Here is a 15,109-nt window from a genome sequence, read left to right as displayed (position 1 = left end):
AAAATGAAAAAACATTTTTTTTATCAGTTTATTGTGTGATATTTTAATGCCGTATTTTTGCTCAAAATTACTTTATACTCCTGTTAAAGAAAAGAGCAGCATTAGAAGAAATATGTTTTCTTCATTGAAAAAATTAATTAAATATTCCACCTGAATGATTGAAGACAAACCGAGAGAAAACTGAAGCAAGTTGTTGATCAATCAACTCAATCACTTCACTCAGTCATTCAACCAAACTTTTTGTCCCAATTGAAGTTTGAATCCCACAAGTAACTCGAAGTCGGTCATGGGCCTTCATTTACATTTTGGCGTCAAACTTTCAGCTTACTTGCCACCACTACCTGGTGCAAAGATTCCATTATAGGTTTACAGTATTCTCAAACAAAATTTCACCTAATTTTTTATTTGAGATTAAAAACATTAAAATTTTAATTTGATTGTTTACAATAATATTCGAGCGAATGACGTTTTCCTGAAAAGCCTTAATTTAATTTTAACTCCTCAAACTTCTAATAACTACAAGTCCAAGACAACCAGTCTTTAAATGTGTCCCAAACATTCAGGCAAATGTCATTGATCCATCGCCGTGAGATTTTTATTAAAAAAAGAAAAAAATCTTGAAACCAGGAGCATTTGACTTTTGCAGGCTGATTACTGGTAATGTGCCGATTCCTTAATTATCTTATGTTTATCATGGTGTGAGAATGTATGCCTGCCAATATCAAATTCTCATTGGTCTTCACATCCATTGTAGGCTCAAAAAATGCAGAATCTGAAGATGCTCAGAGATCCATCGGCCATAAATCACAACAGATACATGATTGAAAAGGAAAGTGTTGTATAACAAATGACAAACAACACAATAAAATACCAAGCAAACATAGATTAGAACGCATAATATAGAGTGTTTTTCGCTACAAGACTCGCAATTTGGAAGGATATGAGGTCTATAACAAATTATATGGTTTTCACTTTAGAGAGCATTGTTCAGCTTTTACTTTAAGTTCTCGTTCGCTGGCTAGATCGAATTTATTATATTAACGTGTTTGCTATAAGAGCCTGACTTGAACAACTAACGTATAGCAATGATGGAAGAATATATTTAGTAGCTTATGTATGACAAGTTGTTAGCTTTCGGTGAGCGTCGTCTCACGTAATATTAACAAAGTTCCAGTTTATTGCAAGGACCGGCAAATAAAATGACGAAATAGAATCTTACAAATCTATTAGAATAAAAAATACGGTTCAAAAATTGTTCACGTGGTAACAATTGATCTGTGGCCAAGTTGAACAGGAAGCTATATCATTCTGACATCGAATTTCTTCAGCAAATTTCATTGGTACCAATTGGCAAGGGTTTATTATTATTATTCAAAACAATTAAAGAAACGTTCTGACTTTTCATGAATTAACAATAACTTGAATGTTGTGACAAGAATTAATTAATGTGATACCACATTCATATGATACAGTAGTCACTTAATGGAATGCTATTTCAAAGGTCGTATTTACAATATACTTTCCAGCCTTTTCTTCTTCCATGTATCGCTAACGACAGAACAGGAGAAACGTCCAGAAAATTCTGTTTCTTAATTGCTTACGGACAAATTACTCGTAGGGCTAAATCAAGTTCTCTAAACCCTCTACACTACCAGCGCAGTTAAATAGCAGCAGAGTGACAAGTTTAAATTCGTATGAATTATTCACGGTATTAATTCTCCGAATTAGAAATATTTCCAGATAAACCTATGATATTTGTAAATTTATAATCACTGAAATTTATTGTAGCTCATAGATATATGCAATAAAAGCACAAACATAATTTATGGATCTGCGAACTGATTTACTTTACTTGGATCCTAAATATATATATTTTGCCGGTACAACACGATCAGTTTCTTGTTCAAAGACTTATAAATATAGCAAAATTGGTAACAATATTTAACTTGGCATCAAAATAATTGTTAGAAATGTGAAATTTTGCAAGTCATTCTCATTTTTACGGTAGTTCCAATTAAGTAAAACAATATAAACATTTGCACATTCTTGCGAAAGCTTTTCTCAGAAATGACTTTAAAAATATGCGCAGTAGCAAAGAAAAGTCTTCGTCGGATTGAGAACAACCCAGCAAGACCAAGTTCAGCTAACTTATGGGTAAAGTCCATATTATGTTTTATCTACGAAGCCAAGCTTAACAATGTTTATATTGGCTTAAACGCGGGTGGTTCAGCCTACTTTGCCTGTAACCTTACTTCGCTTGGCTTGTAGCATCTTCGAGACTACTTGAAAATTGGACTTTAAGAACTCTGCTTTATAACTACAGACTCATTAACTGGAATATCGCATTTTTCTAGGTGGGTGTTTACACTTTTATAAGCTTTGTTGTGATTCGCTTACTAGCTGCTAGATCCGGTTGGAGAAACTGCACCTAAAATTAAATGTTTTTGGAATAATGTCAAAACAAACTTAAAACCATGATTCATGGTTTTAATTGCTTTTTGGTCAATAATCAGACTTTACCAAAAGTGTATCAGACAAGCCTCGGACTGCAAACAAACAGATTATGTGAAGTCATTTATCTGACACGAATTTTCAAACGTTTTTTAAACGAAGTTTACGAACGCCTAAATGAATTTCTACATTCAGTTTAAAATCAATTTTTGAATGAAACAACGGAATTATGAATAAATCTTAAACTGGCGATACTTTTGCATGGAGATGTACAGGTTGTAAAAAGATTTAAAAGTTAATATATCAGTAAATAAATGGACAGTAAATGCATAAATTTCAAACAGTAAATAAACATTGAAGCAAATAAAAATAGCAGACGCGAGAGGGCAGTAAAGAGCCAAAGCGGGACACTTCTAAAAACGTATAAAATAGTAAAGATGCTTTCATCTAAATTAACCACGTGCGAATGTGCCCTCACACATTTTACGATGACGTGATACGGGTCATCCTGAAAAAAATATTTAGAAAACCAAACGCTTAGTATTTAGGTAAAATATAGCTTCCTTACAATATGGTTTTGACTTTAGAGAGCATTGTTCAGCTTTTACTTTAAGTTCTCTTTCGCTGACTAGATCGAATTTATTATATTAACGTGTTTGCTATAAGAGCCTGACTTGAACAACTAACGTATAGCAATGATGGAAGAATATATTTACTAACTTATTTGTGACAAGAGGTTAGCTTTCGGTGAGCGTCGTCTCACGTAATATCAACAAAGTTCCAGTTTATTGCAAGGACCGGCAAATAAAATGACGAAATAGAATCTTACAAATCTATTAGAATAAAAAATACGGTTCAGAAATTGTTCACGTGGTAACAATTGATCTGTGGCCAAGTTGAACAGGAAGCTATATCATTCTGACATCGAATTTCTTCAGCAAATTTCATTAGTACCAATTGGCAAAGGTTTCAAAGAATCACTAACCAGGCCCTTCAAGCTTTCAACCTGGTAGGTTCTGATAAATTTATTTTCGTGCTAACGCTGTAGATATGTCATTTCCTGTGATTCTCTCTTGAAAATCATGAGAAATCTTGCAGATCTTTAAAAACTAGGGTGGATAATGAAGTGTTGTTGAATTTTTTTTACCCTTTGCGTCTATTTTGTGATATCCTAATGCTAAGTGATAGTGAAATATGAACTTACCATTCCAGGATTTTTGAACAAAGCAAATAAATGAAACAATCTGAAAAAATAATAGTCATAAAAAAACCAAGTTGCATCAATATTTAAAATGTGAGAATCTTTATGAACAACTTATAATATACAAGCTCATTGTTATTTATACTTTTCTATGTTTATATTATATATTTTCATTTATATATATTTACAATACAAGCAAGGCTGAAGTTTTTGTTATGAAATGTAGCCATTGCCACAAGGTTTTTATTATTCAAAACAATTATAGAAACGTTCTTGCTTATAATGAATTAACAATAACTCGATAAAAAATGTTGTGACAAGAATTGATTGATGTGATACCACATTCATATGATACAGTAGTCACTTAATGGAATGCTATTTCAAAGGTCGTATTTACAATATACTTACCAGCCTTTTCTTCTTCCATGTATCGCTAACGACAGAACAGGAGAAACGTCCAGAAAGTTCTGTTTCTTAATTGCTGACGGACAAATTACTCGTAGGGCTAAATCAAGTTCTCTAAACCCTCTACACTACCAGCGCAGTTAAATAGAAGCAGATCGAGTGACAAGTTTAAATTCGTATGAATTATTCACGGTATTAATTCTCCGAATTAAAAATATTTCAAGATAAACCTATGGTAACTGCAAATTTTTAACAATTTATAACTCACGATTTTTTTAGTAGCAAAGCAAAATAGATTTCATTATAATAGGTTCAGGTAAATGTAAAATCACTGAAATTTTTCATAGCTCATAGATATATGTGTAACGAAATCATGTCACTCGTTATTTACAGTATTTTGTATTTTGCCGTTTTTGTGGTGAGTTTGTTCTCTAGTGCGTTGATTGCTTCGCGGTGTTTTGGTTTTGGTTGATTGGTTGCAATTACCGTTGTTTGTCTCACGTTTTGTGCACTTTTATCTTATCAATAATTTGGCACCTTGCCTTTTGTATCCTATAAAAGCCGTTTGTTAAGTGATTTGTGAAGCTCGGTTTTGGTCTTGGGTGGTGGAGGCTGTTCAATAAAATGAGTTCATTACTTGGGCTTTACTGGTGGTGTCGCGGTTCACCGTGAATGTGGGAAGGCAGCCTGGCATACGAAAGCAAGGATATTCGGTTACATATGCAATAATAGCACAAACATAATTTACGGATCTGCGAACTGATTTACTTTACTTGGATCCTAAATATATATATTTTTCCGGTACAGCTTGATCAGCTTCTTGTTCAAAGACTTATAAATATAGCAAAAATTGGTACAATATTTAACTTGGAATCAAAATAATTTTTATAAATGTGAAAATTTGCAAGTCATTCTCATTTGTACGGTAGTTCCAATTAAGTAACACAATACAAACATTTGCACAATCTTGCGAAAGCTTTTCTCAGAAATGATTACAAAAAAATTGGCAGTAGCAAAAAAAAGTCTTCGTCCGATCGAGAACAACCCAGCAGGACCAAGTTCAGCTACCTTATGGGTAAAGTCCATGTTATTGGTTTATCTACGAAGCCAAGCTTAACAATGTTCATTTTGGCTTAAACGCGGGTGGTTCAGCCTACTTTGCCTGTAACCTTACTTCACTTGGCTTGTAGTATCTTCGAGATTATTTGAAAATTGGACTTTATGAACTCCGCGTTATGACTACAGACTCATTAACTGGAATATCGCATTTTTTCTAGGTGGGTGCTTACACTTTTATAAGCTTCGTTGTGCTTCGCTTACTAGCTGCTAGATCCGGTTGGAGAAACTGCACCTAAAATTAAATGTTTTTGGAATAATGTCAAAACAAACTTAAAACCATGATTCATGGTTTTAATTGCTTTTTGGTCAATAATCAGACTTTACCAAAAGTGTATCAGACAAGCCTCGGACTGCAAACAAACAGATTATGTGAAGTCATTTATCTGACACGAATTTTTAAACATTTTTTAAACGAAGTTTACGAACGCCTAAATGAATTTCTAAATTCAGTTTAAAATCAATTTTTGAATAAAACAACGAAATAATGAATAAATTTTAAACTGGCGATACTTTTGCATGGAAATGTACAGGTTATAAAAAGATTTAAATAGTAAAATATTAGTAAATAAATGGACAGTAAATGCATAAACTTCAAACAATAAACAAAAATGGAAGCAAATAAAAATGGCAGACGCGAGAGGGCAGTAAAGAGCCAAAGCGGGACACTTCTAAAAACGTATAGAATAGTAAAGACGCTTTCATCTAAATTAACCACGTGCGAATGTGCCCTCACACATTTTACGATGACGTGATACGGGTCATCCTGAAAAAAACATTTAGAAAACCAAACGCTTAGTATTTAGGTAAAATATAGCTTCCTTACAATATGGTTTTGACTTTAGAGAGCATTGTTCAGCTTTTACTTAAAGTTCTCGTTTGCTGACTAGATAGAATTTATTATTAACGTGTTTGCTATAAGAGCCTGACTTGAACACCTAACGTATAGCAATGATGGAAGAATTCAACAACTTATAATATACAAACTCATTGTTATTTATACTTTTCTATATTTATATTATATATTTTTATTTATATATATTTACAATACAAGCAAGGCTGAAGTTTTTGTTATGAAATGTAGCCATTGCCACAAGGTTTTTATTATTCAAAACAATTATAGAAACGTTCTTGCTTTTAATGAATCAACAATAACTCGATAAAAAATGTTGTGACAAGAATTGATTGATGTGATACCATATTCATATGATACAGTAGTCACTTAATGGAATGCTGTTTCAAAGGTCGTATTTACAATATACTTACCAGCCTTTTCTTCTTTCATGTATCGCTAACGACAAAACAAGAGAAACGTCCAGAAAGTTCTGTTTCTTAATTGCTCACGGACAGATTACTCGTAGGGCTAAATCAAGTTCTCCAAACCCTCTACACTATACCAGCGCAGTTAAATAGCAGCAGAGTGACAAGTTTAAATTCGTATGAATTACTCACGGTAATAATTCTCCGAATTTTAAATAGTTCCAGATAAACCTGTGGTAATTGCAAATTTATAACAATTTATAACTCATATAACTCACGATTTTTTCAGTATCAAAGCAAAATAGATTTCATTATAACAAGTTCAGGTCAATGAAAATCGCTGAAATTTTTCGTAGCTCATAGATATATGCAATAAAAGCACAAACATAATTTATGGATCTGCAAACAGATTTACTTTAGTTAAATCCTAAATATATATATTTTGCCTGTACACCATGATGAGTTTCTTGTTCAAAGACTTATAAATATAGCAAAAATTGGTAAAATATTTAACTTGGAATCAAAATAATTATTAGAAATGTGAATTTTTGCAATACATTCTCATTTCAATTAAGTAATACAGTATAAACATTTGCACATTCTTGCGGAAGCTTTTCTCAGAATTGATTATAAAAAAATTTGTAGTAGCAAAAAAAGTCTTCGTCGGATTGAGAACAACCCAGCAAGACCAAGTTCAGCTACCTTATGGGTAAAGTCCATATTATGGTTTTTCTACGAAGCCAAGCTTAACAATGTTTATATTGGCTTAAACGCGGGTGGTTCAGCCTACTGTGCCTGTAACCTTACTTCACTTGGCTTGTAGCATCTTCGAGATTATTTGAAAATTGGACTTTAAGAACTCTGCTTTATAACTACAGATTTATTAACTGGAATATCGCATTTTTCTACGTGGGCGCTTACACTTTTATAAGCTTTGTTGTGCTTCGCTTACTAGCTGCTAGATCCGGTTGGAGAAACTGCACCTAAAATTAAATGTTTTTGGAATAATGTCAAAACAAACTTAAAACCATGATTCATGGTTTTAATTGCTTTTTGGTCAATAATCAGACTTTACCAAAAGTGTATCAGACAAGCCTCGGACTGCAAACAAACAGATTATGTGAAGTAATTTGTCTGACACGAATTTTCAAACATTTTTTAAACGAAGTTTACGAACGCCTAAATGAATTTCTAAATTCAGTTTAAAATTAAATTTATAATGAAACAACGGAATATTGAATAAATTTTAAACTGGCGATACTTTTGCATGGAGATGTACAGATTGTAAAAGGATTTAAAAGTTAATATATCAGTAAATAAATGGACAGTAAATGCATAAACTTCAAACAATAAACAAAAATGGAAGCAAATAAAAATGGCAGACGCGAGGTGGCAGTAAAGAGCCAAAGCGGGACACTTCTAAAGTAGTATAAAATAGTAAAAACACTTTCATCTAAATTAACCACGTGCGAATGTGCCCTCACACATTTTACGATGACGTGATACAGGTCCTCGTGGAAAAAACATTTAGAGAACAAAGCGCTCAGTTATTAGGTAAAATATAGCTTACTTTCAAAGCAAACCTCAAGGCACGTTTGTCAGAAAACGCTTCAAAAATAAGTTTCTTCTGTCGGTCGCTCTTTAACCCACACACCGTCAACCAGTATAATTTTAGAGAAAAACAAATTAAAGCAACGGAATCAAGTCAAAGTGTAGTCAACAATATGAATGAAATAACAAAGCATTTTGGTCGAAAGTTTATACAAAATGAAGGCTTGGTCGAATAAGGATAACTGGTAGGCGGATATAAGACAAGGTTTGAACTTTGCAAAGGTTATTTGCCTATTTGTGTTACCACAACTTCAAATCATCCCTATTCTCATCCCAGCTCTTTTCGTAGCAACCGTATTGTGACAAAAATACTTCCTATCATATTTTCAATACGTATTTATATGTTGTCTGCAAATCAAGTAAACCTTAATCAATATGATCAAAATAAAACTGTAGTAAATGGAGTAAATTTGAAAACCTGGCCATTAATTGGAGAAATTACCATCTGGTCATAAGTTGAACGCCAGTAAACTTTTCTCCCAGGCCTAGCGACCAATCAATCAGCGTTTTAGACACCGAGCATTATTTCGTTATAAGCAGACGTGTGGCATTGTTGTCATATCGAGTCATGTCGCCTTAATCGCTTATTGTTACATTAAACACCTTAGGTAGGTGATGAGGTTAAAGGAGAAACGTACAGGTATTAACTGATCGGTGTATCTGTTAAGATACTTTTTCCTTTTCTACGCAAAATCATTGCTTTTTACTTATGACATATTCTATATGTTTAGCAACCAAATATCATGACAGTAGTCCTGGGAAAACCGTTATTTTGCCTTTGTAGCTGTTGCTGCTGATGACGAAACACTGACGTCACAAAGTTCTATGACTTTCCAAAATACAGCGAAGCTAAAAATAATTTCTCGCACCTGTGAAGGTTGTTACACTATTTCCAAATAATAATTTTCGAATATTTAAGAAAGTTGCAACAACCCTAATGCAACCTAGTACTTCGGGAAATTTCTCTTAAGTCGCGAGTTTGGAAGAAAAGTCCTTTTCAGCTGCGACTTTAATGTCCCTGAGCACATGCAGCAATTTCTCCTAGCTTGTGTTTATGCAAACGTGGCCGAACGCAATAGAAGACCTCGATAAGCCGCCAACGACTGCAGCTGTCAATACATCCTAAAACATGTTTCCACATCAAACAGACTACGAAAAACCTTCATAAACCGTTTAATTCACTCGTACGGTAAAACATATTTAAAGACTTTCGGAAGTAGTTTACTTTGCAAATTTTTACCGCTCCTTGCTCTTTTAAACATTACGTCAGTGTAACAAATGTCAATCATTTCACTTGAACGCTCAAACTTAAGACGCACAACGCGTATTATAGGTGCGAAGTGATAACTGGATATAGTTTTCAATGCTTTATTGAACGCTTTAGACACGACAGGCTCATTGCAAATTTATAACAAGAAAAACAACACAATAAATTAAAATGCTCAGCTTGTCCAGAAGCTAGAAGTTAGAAAAAAATAAAAACAAACTTTCAGTCAAAATCACGTTGAACAGAAATTTGTAAATTCAAAATTAACAAAATGTTGAGAAACTCTGCAAAACACGTGTTGTTCTGTTAAAGCATAATATAATAAACGATTTGAGTTTGGAAATAGGCAATAGTAGCAACCAAAAACAAAACGTTCCACCAAAACAATTTGCTCATGCATGGCATTAAAACTGCGTGAAATAAATCACTTTATTGGAAAACTAAGCTACATTTCAAATGATAAACTCAAACGTCGATTAAGTGCTTTACAGTGGCATAAGATATGTATGTTTAGGATGTTCCGGTCCACTCATTGAACTACAGTATTAACTGTCTTGGTTTTTATTGTGCATTACCTGTAGCATCGCACCATATGATTGTCAAAACGGCAATTCTGTTGTCATGCAAGCCAACAAAGACGTACTACAGCGTAATATTTTGCTTGGCAAAATAACAGCTAAAACATTATGAAAATGCAGGTAAAATGGCTTTCATTGAAGTTTTTCTTCCTGGCAATCTAAATTGGTGTTAATTACATGGAAAGCAAGTTTATTCTTCTTCATGCGTTTCCGAGCACATTTTAACTGAAAATTTATATATTTTGGAAGAAAATTTGCGGTTTGTGTAAACAAGATTACTCGCGGTTTTCGACGTCTTTGTTTACAAAAGTTATCAACAGTCGCATGATAAGGCGAAGGAAGCGCGAATACGTAAAACACTGCGGATTATGCCATAAACAAGAACAAAAAGCATATCATCGCTGAATAGACAGTTTAAGCCTACCAGGCTTCCGTCTAAGCAAGCCAGTAAGCCACTGTGGCGCTGGAAAATCTTTCTTCGGCTTTCCACGATGCCATTTACAACCGACTCCCTGGGTCAGAAGTAGGGCCAAATGAACCTCCTCTTTCTCTGTATAGAGCATCATCTTTGCCTCGATGTTGTCCCCAGCAGTGTTTAATTAGAATCTCTTTTCTTCATCTTTGCTCGTTTCTTTTTACACCGAAATACCAGCGTGCATCATGTTGCTTTCTGTGTACGTTGGCAGACCCGGTTGTCGGCTATAATGAACGGTGGCGTCTTCCTGGATGCTCTTGAGTAGTCTCTCTTGGTCGGGTTCTTCCATGATCCCCATGCGAGTGAGATCGCTGAGAGTGAAAGAAAATAAAAAGAATTAATTCACTTCATGTTCCGATCAAATTCCATTAAAAATAACACGAGGACGTCGAAGGTATATAAAATATATATAGCTGTTTGGGGCTAGATGCGTGCGAGGAGGGTGCCGTGAGGTTATTGTGGGTTTTGAATTCCTCCTTAACTAGGCGGATAAAAATACCAAAAGCAACGCGAGATTTTGTGGTGAACATTAAACGGCGAAACTCTATAGGCAATTATGCTATTATGCTAATATATTGACAAGCAGTTTCCAAATATGTTCAATTTGTAGTGTGTATTAGTGGTCGGTACGATTTTTGATCTATGTAATAAGGCTTAAGTATGCGCTATGCACTTATAAGCCTTTGATTTTCAGCGTATAACCAGACACCGTGAACTTACCAGGCCTATGCCTATATCTTGTAAATTATCGAGTTTGTATGAAAACACCTGGGCTACACAAAAACGAAATCACTGCATCTAAATTCTGAATGGATTCGTGGGAGCAATAAGCCTACGTTTAATACATACAGCAGATGAGAGTTAAATTTTTTTCGCTGGTTGTAAACCATTCATCAGACTAACTGCAAACATTCCCTCACCTTGAGTTCAACTGAACAATTTGCTCCAGAGATGTGCATCCATTTCGTGTGAAGTTATCCTTGTAATGAGATAATCCAAGACTGTCGAGCCACACTCCCATGGAGGACATATCCACATGCGGTGACTGACTCACCGCCTTCATTTCAATATCGCCATCTCCTCCGAGCATCGGAGCCTCTTCATCCATATCCTCACTGATTCCAGAGTCGATAGGAGCAGCCGGAATCGAAATGGCCTTTGATGCAGGAAGTTGACTAGATGTCGGAAGAGCGGATCCAAGAGAAGAAGCAGGGCGAGCTGTTCCGTCCGGAAGAACTCGAGGTCTCCTGAGCAACAAAATATAAAAAAGTGTCAGTACCCATATGTTGGATGCGGATTCCAGACTCAGTAAGAAGACTTTGTGCTCGATCACTTACTCGCTCCCTGCTTTCACTTTCAGTTGGGCTGGATCGCGCAACATCTTATCAAGTGAGGTGACAATCTGGCCGAATTTCGGACGTTGATTTCTGTCTTTCTTCCAGCACTCCAGCATCAGACGGTGTTGAACTTGCGGGCAATCCATGGGAGCAGGAAGTCTGTAGCCTGTTTCAACAGCATTCATGACCTAAGAGAGAAAAAGAATTTGTAAAGGTAAGAAAGAAAGTTTGTTTCTTAGAGTGTAACATTTTACACAAAATAAATCGACAAAGTATGTAAACAAGTTATTCGCTTCTACTCACATCTCTGTTCGACATTCCCCAGTACGGTCGTTCTCCGTATGACATCACTTCCCACATCACAATGCCGTAACTCCATACGTCACTGGCCGAAGTGAATTTACGGAAGGTGAATGCTTCAGGAGCAGTCCAACGGATCGGAATCTTTCCCCCCTAAAAAACGAATATGTCATATGTCAACATAAGTCAGCAAAGAAATGAAGAAAATATGAAAACCTTTTCTGATTCCAAGGGATAGAATATGAGTAGTCTACTCACCCTGGTGGTGTAAGCAGCATCCGAATCTTCCTCCAAGACTCTACTCATTCCAAAGTCGGACACTTTGCAGATCAGTTGAGCGTTGACCAGGATGTTTCGAGCGGCCAGATCGCGGTGGACGTAGCCCATGTCTGACAAATATTTCATGCCGGCTGCGATGTTACGAAGCATTCCAACCATTTGAATGACTGAAAATTGATTGTCGTGTTTCTGTACGAATAGAAAAAAATTATCAGATGCTGTACAAACAGTTAAGTCAATAAAGAAGGATGTGTGAAAAGATATGAACTGCCACCAATGATATCCCATAACCCCTTTTCAATAAAAAAAACTTCAAAAAGGTTCAAGTGTCAATCATAGTCTTGAAACGTTTCATCACGTATATGGCAAAAAATTAAAGTTAACTAGCGCTGTTTAGCTTTGACTTTAAAGCAAAGGTATGCCTGGCTGTAATTATCATACAAATGTTGTAATAGTGCTGGGCACGAATAGGTACCAGTGAAAAAATGTCGTCTAGTGTCCGTTCTTTATATGTACTCGTCTATTGCAAAAAGTACGTTGTATACTACTCAAAACGTGTAAGTTGTAATTCCACGCCTATATAATGATCGTGTGATGTTAAGCCGGCCCATGCGCGCGCAAATAGAAACTGTCAATCATATATCCACTTGCGGTCATTGTTTTGACAAACACCTGTTTAAATGAAAACCGATCATTGAAGGCAGTTACGCTTAGCCCGTTTTGAGTGAAGTTGTCAAAGGATGCCATCTGTCGGTAACTTGACCGATTGTGACCGGCCCGTTGGCGACTGATTGTCCAGCAACCAAAACCAAGTTACAAATGTGCGAAAAAAGTTCAGGAAATCAAAGCAGATTAGTTTGTCGTGAGATTTTAACCTTTCAAAATGACCTACCAAGATAAAACTTTCATCGCGTCGCCGCAAAAGCCCAAAATATAATTTTTTATAGGGAGAAAACTCACTCTTAAAAATGAGTCCAGGGATCCGTTCTCCATGTACTCAGTGATGATCATGAGAGGACGGCTCTTTGTGACGACTCCCTCCAGTCGGATCACGTTCGGATGATCGAACTGGCCCATGATGGAGGCTTCACCGAGAAAGTCCAACTTCTGCTGGGTGCTGTATCCGGACTTCAGAGTTTTGATTGCGATGTCGTGTTCGGTCTTGTTGGGAAGTTGAAGTCTTCCTCTGCACACTTCTCCAAATTCTCCTGAAAGGAGAAGAGCGGTTAAGGAGTTTCAAGAGAAGGTGCACACATGCCACATAATGTATGATCTTCTCCAATTAATCAACGAAGCCAAAACACGAGCAGATTTTAAATAGAAGTGTCCCAACAACAGTCAGCGAAGACTGTAACGGATTTCACATCAGGACAAAGCAGCCAACAACGAAGCTTTAACAATATCCAACACAAGCTAATACTTTGAGTCACGGTGATTAAGTCCGCAAACTTGTATACAGTGTCTTGCTTTTTGCAATTTATTGATGATTAGACAACAATCGCTGTTGGCGACGGGATAAAAACGAATTAATTCCACGCCTTCGACAAACAACAATTCGACTATTGTTATTACAACGAAACAATGTTTACAAGGAAATAGCAAAATGCAGGACAGCAAGTTTTCGACAGATTTTTGTGTTAGTTTGGCGAGTCGGCCGAGAAAAGTCGATTTTTGTTGACTGTTCGCATTTCTTGAAATGACCGGTTCATACCCGAACCCAACTCAAGCGTACTGTTTGTTTCCTTAGTCAGAAATAATCCCGTAGAGTTAATGGAATCTTATTTGAGCTACGACCACTACTTTTTCCTGTTTACAAGATATTGACCAAGCACATGCGATGATTAAACTGGTTTCAACAAGCTTTCATGACGTCAAAATATAACTGTGGCGTCTGATTGGTCACCGACCGCGTATGACTGCTGTTTCCGCAACATCACCGTTCAATCTCGGTGCCAAAAAAAGTCAAAATAGTTTACGCGGGTCACAAATAAAAAATGAGATAAAATCAGATTTAACTCCTACACATAGCAGCGAATTAGCTTCAAAGAAAAAACACGGCGCTACAAAATGGCGTGACGGGAGATAATATCACGGGGTGCCCGATCCGACACAAGATAAGGCGAGAAAGTGACGCGCGATCTTTTAACTTGAATAACACGTCGGTTCTTCGGATTCTTTCAGAATTTTTTAAGTTTGTGAGCAGGCCAGGCTGCCATACAGAGCACGCAGTTATTTCCGAGCAATTACATGAATTTTGTTGTCGGAGAAAACTATGTTTCTTATGACCTAGCAGCTACGCTAAACTGCCAAAAGCCGTGAAATTTCTGAGAAATGGCGTGTAAGTTAACCACAAAAAACAAGACAACATTTACATAAGGTCTGGCACAATATTTGCAAATGTATAAGTTTTCAAACTTTCAAAAAAAAAACGACGGTGAGACCAGAACGTAAAAATTCGAATTAGGCTCGAATGACTGAATTTTGCGAACGACGTTACTTGGTACGAAGGCGTTTAGTGAATTCAAGCGCATCTTACCTCCGCCAATGACTTGCTCAATTTTCACGTAGGAAGCATCAATCTCCTTCGTGAATTCCCGGACCGCTCTGTGTGGGTCCTCATAGGTGGTTGGGTCGATGTAGGTCTTGTGAGCGGACGCAAAAGTCCTGTTGAATTGGCCGGAAGAATTGCCGTTGAACATTGGTTGCTTCTCGGCATCCAGTTTCTTCTTTTCGAGCTGCCGGTTTCGCCTGCAAGTTGATGTTTTCGTATCAGATTTGTTCAACGAGATCGTTCACAATTACAGAAAATGTTTTATGTTTTGTGACATC

General features: G+C 36.2%; 1 protein-coding gene across 1 annotated transcript in view; it reads right to left on the bottom strand.

Annotated features, from left to right (window-relative positions):
• Positions 1-9,396: 9,396 nt before the first annotated feature.
• LOC143450343 (ephrin type-A receptor 4-B-like) overlaps positions 9,397-15,109 on the bottom strand; it is a 29,160-nt gene continuing 23,447 nt past the window's right edge. Inside the window, exons 14-20 of the mRNA XM_076950851.1 lie at positions 14,817-15,028; positions 13,241-13,488; positions 12,260-12,469; positions 12,005-12,154; positions 11,702-11,889; positions 11,285-11,611; positions 9,397-10,675 (exon numbers count right to left, since the gene is read on the bottom strand). Coding sequence (XP_076806966.1) covers positions 10,525-10,675; positions 11,285-11,611; positions 11,702-11,889; positions 12,005-12,154; positions 12,260-12,469; positions 13,241-13,488; positions 14,817-15,028 — 1,486 coding nt within the window. The 3' untranslated portion in view covers positions 9,397-10,524. The remainder of the gene's footprint in view (positions 10,676-11,284; positions 11,612-11,701; positions 11,890-12,004; positions 12,155-12,259; positions 12,470-13,240; positions 13,489-14,816; positions 15,029-15,109) is intronic.

Source organism: Clavelina lepadiformis, chromosome 3, assembly GCF_947623445.1.
Source record: "Clavelina lepadiformis chromosome 3, kaClaLepa1.1, whole genome shotgun sequence".
In the NCBI taxonomy this organism is placed as follows: domain Eukaryota; kingdom Metazoa; phylum Chordata; class Ascidiacea; order Aplousobranchia; family Clavelinidae; genus Clavelina; species Clavelina lepadiformis.
This window is presented reverse-complemented; position numbering and strand designations above follow the sequence as displayed.